The sequence below is a fragment of the Triturus cristatus genome, chromosome 3_2 (assembly GCF_964204655.1).
Source record: "Triturus cristatus chromosome 3_2, aTriCri1.1, whole genome shotgun sequence".
NCBI lineage: Eukaryota > Metazoa > Chordata > Amphibia > Caudata > Salamandridae > Triturus > Triturus cristatus.
In genome coordinates this window covers 321,868,594-321,882,994 of record NC_140584.1, presented here as the reverse complement: position 1 = coordinate 321,882,994, position 14,401 = coordinate 321,868,594, and the positions used below count along the sequence as shown (strand labels likewise).

The 14,401-nt window shown below is 44.5% G+C and overlaps 1 protein-coding gene across 1 annotated transcript in view; it reads right to left on the bottom strand.

The window, feature by feature from the left end:
• Nucleotides 1–2,822: 2,822 nt before the first annotated feature.
• LOC146857279 (uromodulin-like) overlaps nucleotides 2,823–14,401 on the bottom strand; it is a 139,637-nt gene continuing 128,058 nt past the window's right edge. Inside the window, exon 11 of the mRNA XM_085647027.1 lies at nucleotides 2,823–4,307. Coding sequence (XP_085503153.1) covers nucleotides 4,246–4,307 — 62 coding nt within the window. The 3' untranslated portion in view covers nucleotides 2,823–4,245. The remainder of the gene's footprint in view (nucleotides 4,308–14,401) is intronic.

The window sequence follows — 14,401 nt, the reverse complement described above, 5'->3', positions numbered from 1 at the left end:
AGCCATATTTTCCTCTGTGTGCTTAGTATACAGTGTCTGCCCCTTTCATCATCACTAATCAACTATTGCTGTCTTCTGAATATATACTGTGTACCACTTCTCACCTCTCTACCACCCTGCCTCTGTGGGCTTTAATGCACATTATCTGCCATTTGACACATCAGTAATCTACTACCTTTGTCTCATTAGTGCCCGCCCCTTCTCATCTCTTCAACCCTCTCCTTCGGTGTTCTTAATAGTCAGCCGCTGCCTTTTCATGCCTCTGTAAACAAGTCTGATGGTTGTATGCCAGGATATTGTGCAAAAAGAAAAGTTGATGGACAGAATGCAGAATAATGTCATACATTCACCCCAGTACAGAGATCTGGGCCTAAATCCATCGTTTTTTTGCTCCCCATGCCATTCCAGTTTGACCTCAGCCATATGCAAATCAGTCTTGAACCTGACCCAATGGGAACAGTCCATCCCGATTTGCCAGGCCAAGTCCTCCTTTGTGTATTGCGATTCGGATTGTCTATTTTACAGAGTAATAACTTTTGAAGTTTGTTGGACTGTATAATAAATGACAATGTTCCAGTTCGGGTGGTGCTCTGGAAAGTAAACAGGACTAATTTGCACCCGATTTCTTTCTGTTTCCTGAAACCGGTCTCAGGATGCTTATTTCCGGTCCAGGGAGGACCTGGCTTGGCAGTTCGGGCTGGACTGTTCCCATGAGGCACAGGGTCAAGACTGAATTATATATGGCTGGGTCCAAACTGAGGTGGCACGGTGAGCAAAAGAACGATGGATTAAACCCAGATCTTTGTGACAGGGGGTGCATGTTTACATTGTTCAGCATTCCCTCCATCATTTGTTCCTTTTGCCAGGATATTGTGACCAGTAATGAGTTCTGACTTAAATATTGTGTATTAAATATCATTTACAAAACTATTCTCCAACTAGATTTCCTATTTCAACTCCAATGGAGAGGTGTGGCGCAGCAGCCAGGGCGGCTGAATCTGGAGCGCCTGGCTCATGGTTCGATCCCAAGCGCCAGCGGCAGATAAGTTCAGCATCATGTGACTCTGGGCAATAGCTCACTTAGGGGCATATGTATCAAGCCCTTTTCCCGTTCGCAAATGGGCCGATTCTCAGAATCGGCCCGTTTGTGAACGGGAAAAGGCCTTTTGGTATGTATCATCCCAAAAGGGCATTGCAAATTAGAGAATCGCAAAATTTCTGATTCTCTCTTTTGCAATTGCATTTAAGGAATCGCAAATTGCGATTCCTTAAATGCAATGTATGAAGCACAGAAAAAGTGCAATTTGGCCGTAAGGAATCGCAAATTAACACCAACTTCAAGTTGGTGGTAATTTGCGATTTCTTTGAAATTTGCACTTTTTGGCATTTTTACAAAGTGCCATGTGACGCACAGACATGCCCTTAGGGCATGTATGTGTGCCATATGTGCACACATACATATTTCAGGGGTGCAACAGGGTGTCCTTTTGACACCCTGGCACCCTTGAAATTGCATTCTCATTTTGCGATTCTCAAATTGCGAATCGCAAATTGAGAATTTCTTCCCGTTCATTCCTATGGGCCTCCTAGCCCATAGGAATGAATGGGAAGGTATTCCTTAATTGCGATTAGAAATGTGATAATCGCAATTAAGGAATGCCAACGAATTGCAAAACATTTGCGAATTATTTGTTACATCCCGTTTGCGATTCTCAAATAGCGATTCCCTAAAAATCGCTATTCGTGATTCGCAAATACGGTATTTGATACATATGCCCCATGATCTCCCTGACGGCCCCCAGTGCCTTGAGACCCGTACAGGTAATACGTTCTTGCTTTAAAATAGCAGATTATTATTTCTATTTTAATAGGCAATATTTGGGACACAATATTTACATCAGACGATAATCAGATAGTTATATTCTAGTAACACGCCTGTGGGGATCTGTCCTCCCGTCCTCACAAACCGTTTTCTTCTTTGTATGTAGCCCCACCTCTCGAACCCTTTATCTCTATGACCTTATTATACACTCCTGTCTGTAGGCAGGATTTAGAGTTTGGCGGATTTGATACTTTGTCACAAACGTGGCGCATAACCCGTCCCCAGGACTACTGCTGCATCATATCCAACAGCACTTGTAATAAAGGGCATGGAATATTCATCATGGTTGTGACAGAGTATCCCATCTGATAAATGAAATCAGGTTTTGTGTCAGATATCTCGATATCAGGGCGAGAAGGGACCGATCATGGATGGTGCTGCGAGATGGTGGTAGTCACAGAATGTACACTATGTGAAGGCATCTGATGTACCCTAACACAACAATACATAAAAATACAAACAGTACCTGTCACCTCCCATCCAACTCCATCTCTCTGTGCCCTTACTCTACAGAATCTGTCCCTAAGTGCCTCTCTATCCCTGTAACTCTGTCATTAGTATGCATTATCTGCTGCTAATTCTTCTGTCTACCGCTGTGCACTAGTATCTGCCACCTTCTCACTACCTAACGCTCACCCCTTTTTTTATGCGCACTATTCAGTAACATCTCTTTTCTACTTCTATTTTCTCCCTATCTTGGTATTGCCTTTCTAGCTCTTTTCCTTGCCGCCCTATGGTCAGTTTAACATCCTTTTGGGCCCAAACCCTCCATTTATAGACTACAGATCATAAATTGCATAGAACACGAATAACGTTGCATACAGTCAGGCCACAAGAGAATTTGCTGAAAATGAAAATATATTTATTTAACACAAGGCCAGCAATAATATTACAGCACAAGTGTAGAATTAAAGATAGCCCCAATTCAGATCTGTACCCAAACACTAAGCCACACCCAGGAGGGGAAGACGGTACAGCAATAACAGAGTGACAGATTATAATAGCAAATCCAAGACACTGTGTATGTGACAGAGACTAAGGCCCTGATTGTATGGCTCATGCTAATCATAGGTGCGAATTGTGCACCAGCTAAATGCTGCTACCCTGGGTTGTGGTTATTCGCGGTGCACAATTTGCACTTGATAGTTTGGTGCACTCCCCAGATTGGCAAATAATGTGCAATTTGCATACATTTTCACCCGACAGGAGCTGTGCATACCTGAATTGTGTGCAATAAGCAACCACAACTGCAGGTTACTGCAACAAACACTGGTAATCCCGTTTCAGTTGATAACAGAAGTATGAGTCCAAAAGAGGATTGGCCGCCCTTTTATAATCACAGCCGCAGAGCGTCACTTTAAGGCCAGATTAACGCTAAAAGCAGGCACACATTACGTTTATTCCCAGTTTTACCACTGCATCGATCAAGAGTGGGATTCATGAATTGTGATCACTTGTCTTATGTAATAACAAAAAACTGTTTACTTACAGTAAAGCAGGTGGCAAAAAGCAGACATCCTTTATGATGGGCGTAATTTGGGCTTGTAATGTGTGTGTCTGCATTTAACACCAGCACCTCAAGGAGACATTAAAATGCTACTATGAGCCACTCTCCCCTCAGTCAAATATTGTCACAGGCTGAGCCAACCCTGAAGTGTGTCTGAGTGTACCGGACCAATTCATTTCCTGTGGTTAGTGTCAATATAGACACTGGCAGAATTCCTGAGACAGGCAGTGATATGCTCTGAAATGTGTCAATGACAGACACTGAAGCTGACCTTTCCAACCGTATAAGGATTGCTGTCGCTTCTGCACAGACTTCGACAAAGCAGGACACAGGGTCTGTGGAGTCCTGACACATAGTGTTACAAATTCTGGGAAGTGAAATAGACACAAAGTGGAACAAACACTAACGTGTCTTGATTCAGAGTGACAGCCCATGAAATGTGTGCCCTCCTCTGCCTGTGCTGCTGCTTCACTGTTGACCCTCAGTTTCCCTCGCCTCTCTCCCGGTACCCAACCCCATCAGTCCCCAGGATTGCTGCCAGTCCACTTCATCTCTATGTCATCATTCTCCTCTTCAGCTGGTTATGTTCAATCGTTGCCTTCTTTCTGTACCATATCAACAGATCTCTCACTCCGCGTTGTACTTATTGACTCACAGTTAACACAATGGGTAGTTCTATCAGTCAACCGGCGTTCACCCTCCGGGGACATGTACATGATGTGGAACAAGATCCGGCAGAAGAGTGCACTTAAGACAGTAAAGTTCTGGCTACTTTTTTTACAGTACCCCACCCCTACCCCGAAAAAGATGAAACGGGTTCATAGCCAAGTGGATGTCTAGACTTTTCATCGGGTCATCACATCATTCGGAGGCTCAGCAGCGCGATCAGGGAGCTCACCAGCACAGTCCAGGAGACAACTGGAAGCAAAGGGAGAGGAATTAATTCTTCATAGGTAGCTGCTCATCATCATCAAATCCCAAAGGTACTTGCAGCATATTACCTACAACATTGCATGCAACCAAACATGCAAAGTGTCCCCTCAGTAGGAAATTAGGATGGGGAGAAATCTAAATCTTAAATCCTCAGAGTTGGTGCCTTTACTATTATGGTAGATGTGCAGTGTTGCATACAGACCGTGAGGCCCTTGAGGAATATTTGAGTGCAAACGAGGGAATCAGGGCTTCTGCAAATTAATGAGGCATTAGTTACTAAGACAAATGTCATACTTTGCACAGCAGATAGACGCTAAATAGGTAGCAGTGTTTAGAAAGTAAGAGGTAAATGTTTCCAATCAAAGCTAGAATACCTTTGGCAGGAAAAATAGGGCAAATGTTCCATCCACATTGAAAGCCGAATCCATAGCATAAGTGATGCACGCAGTGCTTGGCTGACTGCAAAGAGCGAGTGGGCGTGATTGACTGGTGAGACAAGGACTAGAGCCAAGGAAGCTAAAGACACTCCATGCCACGCTTTTTGCTAAATCTGTCAGCCTAGCAGACTCGAAAATTTAGACTATCTTAACATCAAATTCAAAGGTGTGGACTGTCTGTGTTACTTACTGACCAGGAGTCGAGCACTTAATCTGAGACAGAAAGCTAGACTTTCAAAGCATCATGGATAGTTTGGTCAAGCAGACAAAGTCAGCTGATGGCACTGGGACTGGTGACAGAGCTCACATGGCTAGTGGATAACACATTTGAAATGATTTACACACACAAAATAAATATCAGTCTCCAGCATGACTTATTAAATTAAGAACAGACATTTCTTTAACAAATAGCTTACAATTAAATTACAGTAAAAACAAAGAAAGAATGATGAAAGTCTAAAGTCTCCATCTCTTATCTTTGTAGAGACAATGAGGGAAAAGCGTTCTCACTAGGACCAGGTTTTGCAGTCACTCACTCGCAGACTGGTTTTAATTCGTGCAGCAGTTTGTCCCATCCATACTAATTTACATAGACTATATAGGGCCAATGGCAAAGCATGAGAATGCAGTGCCATGAATAGACCCAGAGACGTCCCTAGTGCTAAACGCTTTAAAAATGGGAGAGCACGATACCAGGGAAGAACAACTAGGATTGTTGGCCCTTTCATAAAACCTTGACGACATGGCATCTCTCAAGCTTGTAAACCAGACCCCAAATGTTGGCTTGCATGCTATGTTGTTTCTTACCCTCTTAATGCTTTGAAATCCTGTCTGGGACATATGTGCTTAGCAATAAATAAATAACAGTATATAGCATAATACATAGGCAAAAGAGTCCCCTTGGGTCCAATGCCCTTATTCAAGGACAACCAGAGAGTGTATCTCAGAATATCATTGCCACACATATTGCCTGAAAGAAATAGTGTGTCTTAAATATCATTTACAGATATGATAATGTTCCATTGAGTGTAGAATTCCGAAAATGTTATATTTTTCTAAACAACATTTAGGGCACAATATTTCTGGCAGACAATATTTTGGTTACAGTATTTGGTACAATAACTCCAAGGCTTACTCATACAACTATTAGACTGAGACTCAAGTAGTGCATTGCCCATTGCAGCTACATGTGGGATTAAGATGTCGTTAGGTTACGAGTCAGCCTACTCTGCAACTGGAGGGCTGGTGTTAGCTGATTTGTCATGTTGGACACTAGCCAACATGAGCACCATTTGAGTCAGGAATACCTGATATGAGCGAGATGATCAGTGACCCTGTGCTGTATTATTGGTCAGTGGAATAGGAGGGTAGGTTTTTGAGTGGTATATAACGCCTACAATATGTTGACGGTATGTTGTCATGACTATCTTACTTAATCTCATGCATTTTTACATGACAAAAATATTGCATCCACTACACCTATCTAGCCACTGTATCGCAAAGTAAGTCTAGGTAAGTAGATATGGCGGTAATAATAATAAAAATAATGATGTCATTATCCTGAAGATGTAGTGGTAAGTGATGCAGTGGATGTAATATTATTGTAGATCGATAGCACTGACCTCTATATAGTGTCATAAAACCCTCATGATGACTACTGGAACAGGACCTGTGGTCCATTGCTATATAGATTAGCGAAACATTGATGAGTGTGTCTAGGGGGTGAGCCAGGGTCTGGGCATATGGTACCACGGCAAGCTGCATTTGCGAACTGTTTAGGGGCTCTAAAGCAAACTTGTGAGTTTCATTTGTGAATATTTTTCCAACATAATATCACTAAATTGTACCATCATGTGCTTCATAATTCAATTGTACTATGGAATATCGATGCTAGGAATATTGTGATTTACTACCATCATAGACAGAATATTGAAGGACAAACTGTTGAAAGGTAAGTGCATATCGAGGAAGAATAGATTTGATATTCTTAACTCTATATGTATGCACCTTGAAGAAAAAAAAAATATATATATATATATTTATATATATATTTATTCACTGAAAAAAGCAAAGGTTACAGGGATGTTATAGTTAGGCTGAGATTTCACTCATACAAAAACAGTGAAATTCAGCAGTTATAGTTACCTAATCTAACTGTAACTTACACCCCACAATGCACTGCTTTTGACCTCACATATTATATCAATCATGACAGGGTGAGTGACATCACTGATTACATCATCAAGTGAGTTTAATTGTATTAAACAGTTTTTGGGTGTTAAACATATATACTAGCCTACTACAAAAGTTAAATTAGTATACTAGGTGCACTGTTACTGAGTGATACTACTTCTAATTTATATTATGTGAGTGGTTATGTGACTGAATGTATCCTTGTGTGTATGGGTGTGTAAGTGGCAGTATGGATGTATAAGTGGGTGTGTGAGTAGCTGTGTGGGTGAGTGAAATGCTGTGTGAGTTGTGGTATTGGTGAGTAAGTGGGTGTGTCAGTGGTTATATGAGTGAGTGAGTGGCAGTGTGAGTGGCTCTATGGGTAGGTAAGTGGGTGTATAGTGACTGTATGGGTAAGTGAGTGGGTGTTTGAATGGCTGTAGGAGTGAGCGACTCTGTGTGTATGTGGCACTGTGGGTGAGTGAGTGGCTGTTTGAGTGGGTGTTTGGTTAAGCGTGTTGGTTTGTGAGTGACTGTATTGGAGAGTGTGTGTGAATAGCTGTATGGGTGAGTGAGTGGATGTGTGAGTATTTGTGTGGATATGTGAATACGTGAATGGGTATGTAAGTGGTTGTGTGAGTGAGTGTGTGAGTGCTTTTATGGGTGAGTGAGGGGCTGTGTTGAGAGGTTGTATGGGTGAGTGAGTGGGTGTGTGCTTAACTGTACAGGTAAATGAGTGGGTGTGTCAGTAGCTGCATAGGTGAGTGTGTGGCTATATGAGTGGCTGTACGGGTGAGTGACTGGTTGTATGTGTGGCTGTATGGGTGAGTGAATGGTTGTGTGCGGGCTCCATGACCACCTTTCAGGAATCTTGCTGCATGGTGCTTACTGAAGGAAACAGGAGATCTTCTTGGCCCCCAAGGCCCTTCAGCAGCCAAGGGGACCGCAACCCCCAACCAGCAGTCTGCTGAAGGCACGTTTGCAGAGTAGTGGAGGAAGGGTGTGTGGCCTCTGAAGTCCTCTCAGCAATCAGGCAGTGTGGGACTTACTGGAGGTAACAGGAGGGCTAGTTGGCCCCCAAGGATCCTCTCGAGCCAAGGGGACTTCATCCTCCAACCAGCAGTGCACCAGGAGATGCGTTTCCAGAGTGGTGGAGAAAGGAAGTGTGGCTTTAACTCTCAGTAATCCCACTGTGTGGGACTTACTGGAGGTAGCAAGAGGGCTTGTTGGCCCCCAAGGACCCTCTGGACCCTAGGGAACTTCATCCCCCAAACAGCAGTGCACCAGGAGGGACATTTGCAGAGTAATGGAGAAGGGGGGTGGCCTTCAGCATGTTGCCGGTATGTTTTGTTCTTTTTTAAAAACATTTCTTTATTCGGGAAGGGTGGGCAATGTGGCCCCCCTTCTCTGGGCCAATTCTTGCCCTGGGGACCCCATCCTCCGGACCATGCCAATTTAGAATGAGGGAGGGCGGCTGGACAGCCCCCTCCCGGGCTGATTCCAGCCCTGAGAACCCTATCCCCTGGGGCCCGGCTTCCTTTTTTAAATACAAACATTGTAATGAGAGGAGGGCCACGTTGAACCCCTCTCTGGCTGATTTTGACCCTGGGTTCCCCATCCCCCAGGGCGCAGCCTCTAATGTGGGTGCCCTGTCAAAGCACCCACCTACCATAGATAGGGACTGCAGGGGGAGCCTGAAGGCCCCCACGGTCCCTGCGGCTCCCCACCTCCTGCAGAGGCCAGCATTACTTTTGCACATAGGGAACTGCTAAAATGCAGCAAATTCTGTATAAAAGCAATTGTGCTCCGCTTTGAGCAAGCAAGGAGCACTGTTTGCTATGGTTTGCCAGGAGCAATAACGCTCCTGCCAAGCCACAGAAAACAGCTAAGTCCCGGGGGTGGGCTCCCCGAGACATAGTAGGAGCCAGCCCTGAGGGGTGGCAGTTCCCAGAGCCATGATGGCTCCAGAAGGGAAGCCGTGCAGCCCCCTCCTTTCTTTTTATTTGCCATGGGAAGTGGTGGTCCTCGGGGCTATGGGGGGCATGGCACCCAGCATTCGATACCTGAGGCTGCAGTGGGGTCCCCATGGCCTCCCAACATGATGTCCAATTAAAGCCCCGGGGAGGTGGTAGTCCCCGGGGCTGTGTGAGTGTCAACACACCCCCTAGCATTCCTTCAAGTATAGCATTCTTTCAAGTAAAGCACTGGGGAGGTGGCAGGGTCCAAGAATGCCACCCCATTTATAAAATTATAAGCCCTGGGGAGGTGCTGGTCCCCGGGGCATTAGTGAAGGCCAGGAGGGGGGACCATATGCCCTCCCGTCCTTTACTTGAATAATGCCTCCCAGACTTGGGCACCGAGGGGCCAATAATGAATGAAGTGCGGGAGCCCACGCTTCCCTTTTTTTAAAAAATGTGTCCGGATCCGCGGATCCTTCTAAAATTGTTTTTTTTAAATGCTTTTTTGGGTCCTGCAGGGTCCATGTGGGACCCATCCAAGAGGCCTAGTGGTCAGGGTATTTCTACCCTGCCCCCTTTTTCTTTTTACATTTTTTGTGGTAATCAGCATCAAGGCGAGTCCCAAGATGGCTGCCAACACTTTCTGGTTGAAGTGTTGGCAGCCAATTAAATTTCAGTAGGATTTTGGGCTCCCAGATATCTATATTATTTAAACATAAATATCTCTGAAACTACTGAACGGATTTCCACCAAATTAAAAAAGGCACACTTTCTGGTCCAATATCTAGCTTTCTGTCAAATTTGGTGTAATTCCGTTCGGCGTTTTGGGCTGTAGTCATGTTCAAAATGTGAAAAATATCCATAGACATAACATGGGGATAACAAGTTTTGGCCCCCCCTTTTTTTGTCAGTCCCCGCTTGAGGGATCACCCCAACACCTTCAACACAGCAGCTGAACCAAAAAGAGGAAGTTTTTTGAATATTTCGTGAAGATTCATCACGTGGTACCAAAGTTATTGGCAGAACAAAAAAACACTTTTCTAATGGAAACTTTGCTAATAACTATAACTACCTACTGGCTACAAAATATATATATATATATATATATAGACAGGCACGGACCTCCCAACTCCTGAAGAAAGAAATCTTTTTAAAAATGTGGGTAAGGATCTCACTCTGGTGGCAGGAGATTTAAACTCTACCTTTGAACCGGTGGTTGCTACCCCCCTTGATCTAACTTGTGAGCTGGACAACCAGTGGCGCATACCGCAGATAGATTTCCCAACAGTGAAATGGACACCTACAACTGGTCAGTTGAAGGCATTAACACTAAATTTTGGTCTTAGAACTACAAACTGTAGATGTCCGTCCAATCAACAGAGCAAATCTACATTCAATAGGCCAGGCCACATTAGCAGAATTGACTATTTCTTGGCTAATGTTAAGCTTTGGCCTGCCATCTTGGACATAGAAGTTATAGACCGAGCAGACAGTGCCCATAATGCCCTGAGCATGACAATATGTGTCAAATCAGCTCCAGCTTACGTAGGTAAGGGAAACAGAGCAATAAGAGAATGCTTGCTCACTAATAACTTAAGATCTATTAGGTGAGACTGTATCTCTAGATATTGTAAAGGGAAGTGTTATTGTAGACTATGAGCACTTGCCCAAACTTCCTCTTGAGTCTAGAAATGAGGAGCTGGCATGTAGCCAAGATAAGCTATTTAACAAGATTAGGGAAGTGTTTGGTTAAGAAGATGGAAGGAAAGTGAAGTCCTCCCAAAGCCCGATACTTGGTATAATGGCAATTGTAGAGTGGCTATTAAAGCTCCTTGTGGCTATTAAATCTAGATCACAATTAGAAGTAACTAAATCAAGGGCACACTATCCGAAAGTGTTTACAATTGCAAAGAGGTAGTGGGTGAGCTAATTTTGGATGAATCTACATGAAGGATTGTTTAACAAGAATACCAAGCCATTTTGGAGATCAGTTGCTGTGACCACAAAAGTTCATAAACTAACGCTGGACTTCCGTATTCATCCTAACGAGAGGGTAATGCATTTTAGCAAGCTTTATTCTAATTACTGTAGGACTGCAAAGGTAAACGCGCCAAAGGCAAGCCTGTCTGCGCCCGTCAGCGCCGGGCCGTCGCCAGTCACCAAAACCCCTGCCCATTATTCAACTGCTTTTCTGAGATATTCGTGTACCGAGCTAGTGAAGTTGGAGATTAAATGCCTCTCTTCACCTTGGGCTCCCCTGGATGACCCTGTTAAATGTAAGTTTTGTTTGTTTCAACTCCCAGGGGAGGAGTTGGTATCACGCCCCCCTGATCACACAGACTTTAAGTTTCTGAGTCTGAATTGTTGGTCGCTGGTAAAACATCATGCCGAGGTTTTCGATCTTTTGGAGGACGAATCCCCTGATGTTCTCTTATTAACTGAGACATGGCTTACACAAGACTCCATTGCAGAACCCTGGTTGGCTCTTCCTCATGGTTTTGCTATGAAGAGTTTAAACAGAATGGGTCATAGAGGGGGCGGGATCGCAGTTATCGTGAAAGACATATACTCCTGTAGTTTTACTAGGGAGAATATAGTGAACTGTGAGAGTGCCCTATTTAAAATCATGCTGAATCATAACCTCACCATTACCGGCTTTCTCATTTATCGCCCCCCTGGTCCATCTGGTGCGTTTAGGGAAGATTTAGTGAATAAAGTCATGTCTTACGCTAGCCAAGCGGCGAATTTTACCTTCCTAGGTGACTTAAATCTCCATTTTGAGAATGCTGGGAAGGCGGAGATTGCCAGTTTTCTGGCTGATCTAGAGGCTTACCAACTGACTCAGTGTGTGCTTGAGTGCACGCATGCCGCCGGGCACTTACTAGAGCCCTTATTCTCTAAACTTGTTTTGCTGAAGGTTCAACCTCCTGCTCTACAGTGTTGGACAGCTCATTATTTGGTCTCGTTCTCATTGCAGTGGCAGGGAAAGCTGGGTTGCAATCGGTCTGCTCCGGTTTTGAAACAACCCTGACATAAGCTGGATAGCAGTCATCTATCTGTTTTTTGGTCTAGCCACAGGCCGCAGCTGCCACCATACATGGAGGCTGCTAATTTGCTTTTTCATGACTGGTTGACGCTGGGCTTGGATAGCTGCATCCCGGCTAAGTTGGGTGGGAATAATCGTGGGCAGTCCAAACCCTGGTTTAACGATTCTTTGTCTAAAGCCAAAAAAAACTGTAAACAGCTTGAGCAAGCATGGAGGCGCTCGTATGATTTGGTAGAAAAAAATAAATATCGAGCATCTATCAAACATTACCATAAATTAATCCGGAGGGCACGTGCTGAGTTTGTTGCTAAAAAAATCTCAGACAGTACTAATCACTCTAAAACAATCTTCTCTTTGCTCAGGATTATGAAGAATGGAGGTGCATCAGGGGACTCCTATTTCATCGAATGGCCAGTGTAATGACATGGCCAGGTATATTGTGAACAAGGTTGAGAAGATATATCAAAGTCTTCCTTCCGTGGTCTGGTCGGGCCTTAGGGATGGGCCAAAGGACTCTGGACCCCGGGTGGGCAATAGCTTGTCATCTTTTCCTTTGTTATCCCCCGCTGACTTTGAGACCCTCTGTATGAAAATTAAATCAGGTTCGCCAACTGACCCGTTGACACCCACTCACTTCCGTCAGTTTTTTGCTATGATTTCTCCAGTGAGCTTGACTTGGTTAACCTCTCTTTGTCTTTAGCTGTGTTACCAGTGGCGTGGAAACACGCGAAAGTCATTCATCTCTTAAAGAAACCGTCTTTAGATCCTAGTGAGCCGGGCAATTATCGCCCTATCTCCCAACTTCCTTTTTTGACTAAGTTGGTGGAATCTCATGTGAATACTATTCTCACTGAGTTCACTGAGCATAATGCCATTTTTGATCCCTCGCAGAATGGCTTCAGAGCATGCCACGGTACAGAATCTGCTCTTTTGGCAGTGACGGAAGAAATCCGTGGGAATCTTGATGTGGGTGATTCTGCGGCCTTAATTCTTTTGGACTTAAGTGCCGCTTTTGACACTGTTTCTCATGAGATATTGTTAAAGTGCTTGCAGGATATTGGACTGAGGGGCCTGGCTTTGGACTGGTGTTGGTCCTTCTTGAAAGGTAGATATTTCCAGGTCGGGTGCCACCTTTTCAATCGCAGGAGTTCGCTTTGAAACAGGGGGTGCCTCAGGGCTCAATATTGAGCCTCCTTCTGTTTAATATTTATATGCAACCTCTTGCATTGGTGGCCAAGGGAAGAGGGTTGTCACTGGTGTCGTATGCTGATGACACCCAACTGGTGATCGCTTTCTCTAAGAGAAGTAGTGTCAATTTGGGAAAGTTCAAGGAGGACCTGTTAGAGGTGGCGGACTAGATGACTGCAAACTGCTTGCAGTTGAATGCCAGTAAGTCAGAGGTTCTGTTATTTGGGAAGAACCGGGATTTATGGTCCGAGCATTGTTGGCCAGATAGTCTCAAACCGGCCCCCTTGCCGAAAGAGGCAGTTAAGAATTTGGGAGTGTGGATCGATAGTGGTCTCACCTTCGATACAAAATCGAAAGCTGTGGCAGGGACCTGTTTTGGGCTGTTGCGTGGCTTGAAGCCTCTGCTTGGTTTCTTTTCCCCGAAGGTGCGTCAGACCATTATCCAGGCGACAATTTTATCAAGGCTGGAGTATGGTAATTCTCTTTATCTTGGGGCTAATAAGTCCTGCATTAGGCGCCTGCAGAGAATCCAGAACGCTGCTGCGCGTATTCTGGTGGCACTGCCGAAATCTTCTTCAGTTTCCCATGTCTTGCCCAAACTACACTGGTTGCCTGTTGAAAAGCGAATCCAGTTCAAGACCCTGTGAGTATCGCACAGGATCCTGACCCAACAGGCTCCTTTGGGGCTGTCCAATTTGTTACAGTTTTATGTACCACGGCGTTCCCTAAGGTCTGCTGACCAAGCTTTGGTTATAATCCCTCGTTTTTTGAGAGCTAGAGCTGGAGGCCGTTCCTTCCGTAGTCTTGAGGCGAAACTTTGGAATCTGCTTCCGGTATCGATCAGAGGAATCCAGAACCATCTTGCTTTTCGTAAAGCCATCAAGACCTGGCTTTTCCCGGTTTACCCCTAAGCTTCTTTCCTCCCCGGTTACTCTCATTGTCTTTGGTGGCGCTGGGACGCCCCGTTGCTGGGGCAGCCATGTGCAATACAAATCTGACAAATAAATAAAATAAATAAATGAACGGTGTACCTCCAGTAGTCTGTAGTCAGTAGTCTGAAATTTTTGTTAAAAGAAACAATAGAGGCAATCAACTCCTGTATCCCAGGCCGTGCCGCAGTCCCTGATAGAATACTAAATGATCTGTTTAGAGAAAATCCAGAAATCTGGGGGCCATTTATAAACCAGCTTTCTAATAGTAGTTTAGCTGGTACGAACATTCTCCATTCTTGGAAGCTAGCTGAAATTGTTACTATATTCAAGAGGGGTGATTTGCAAT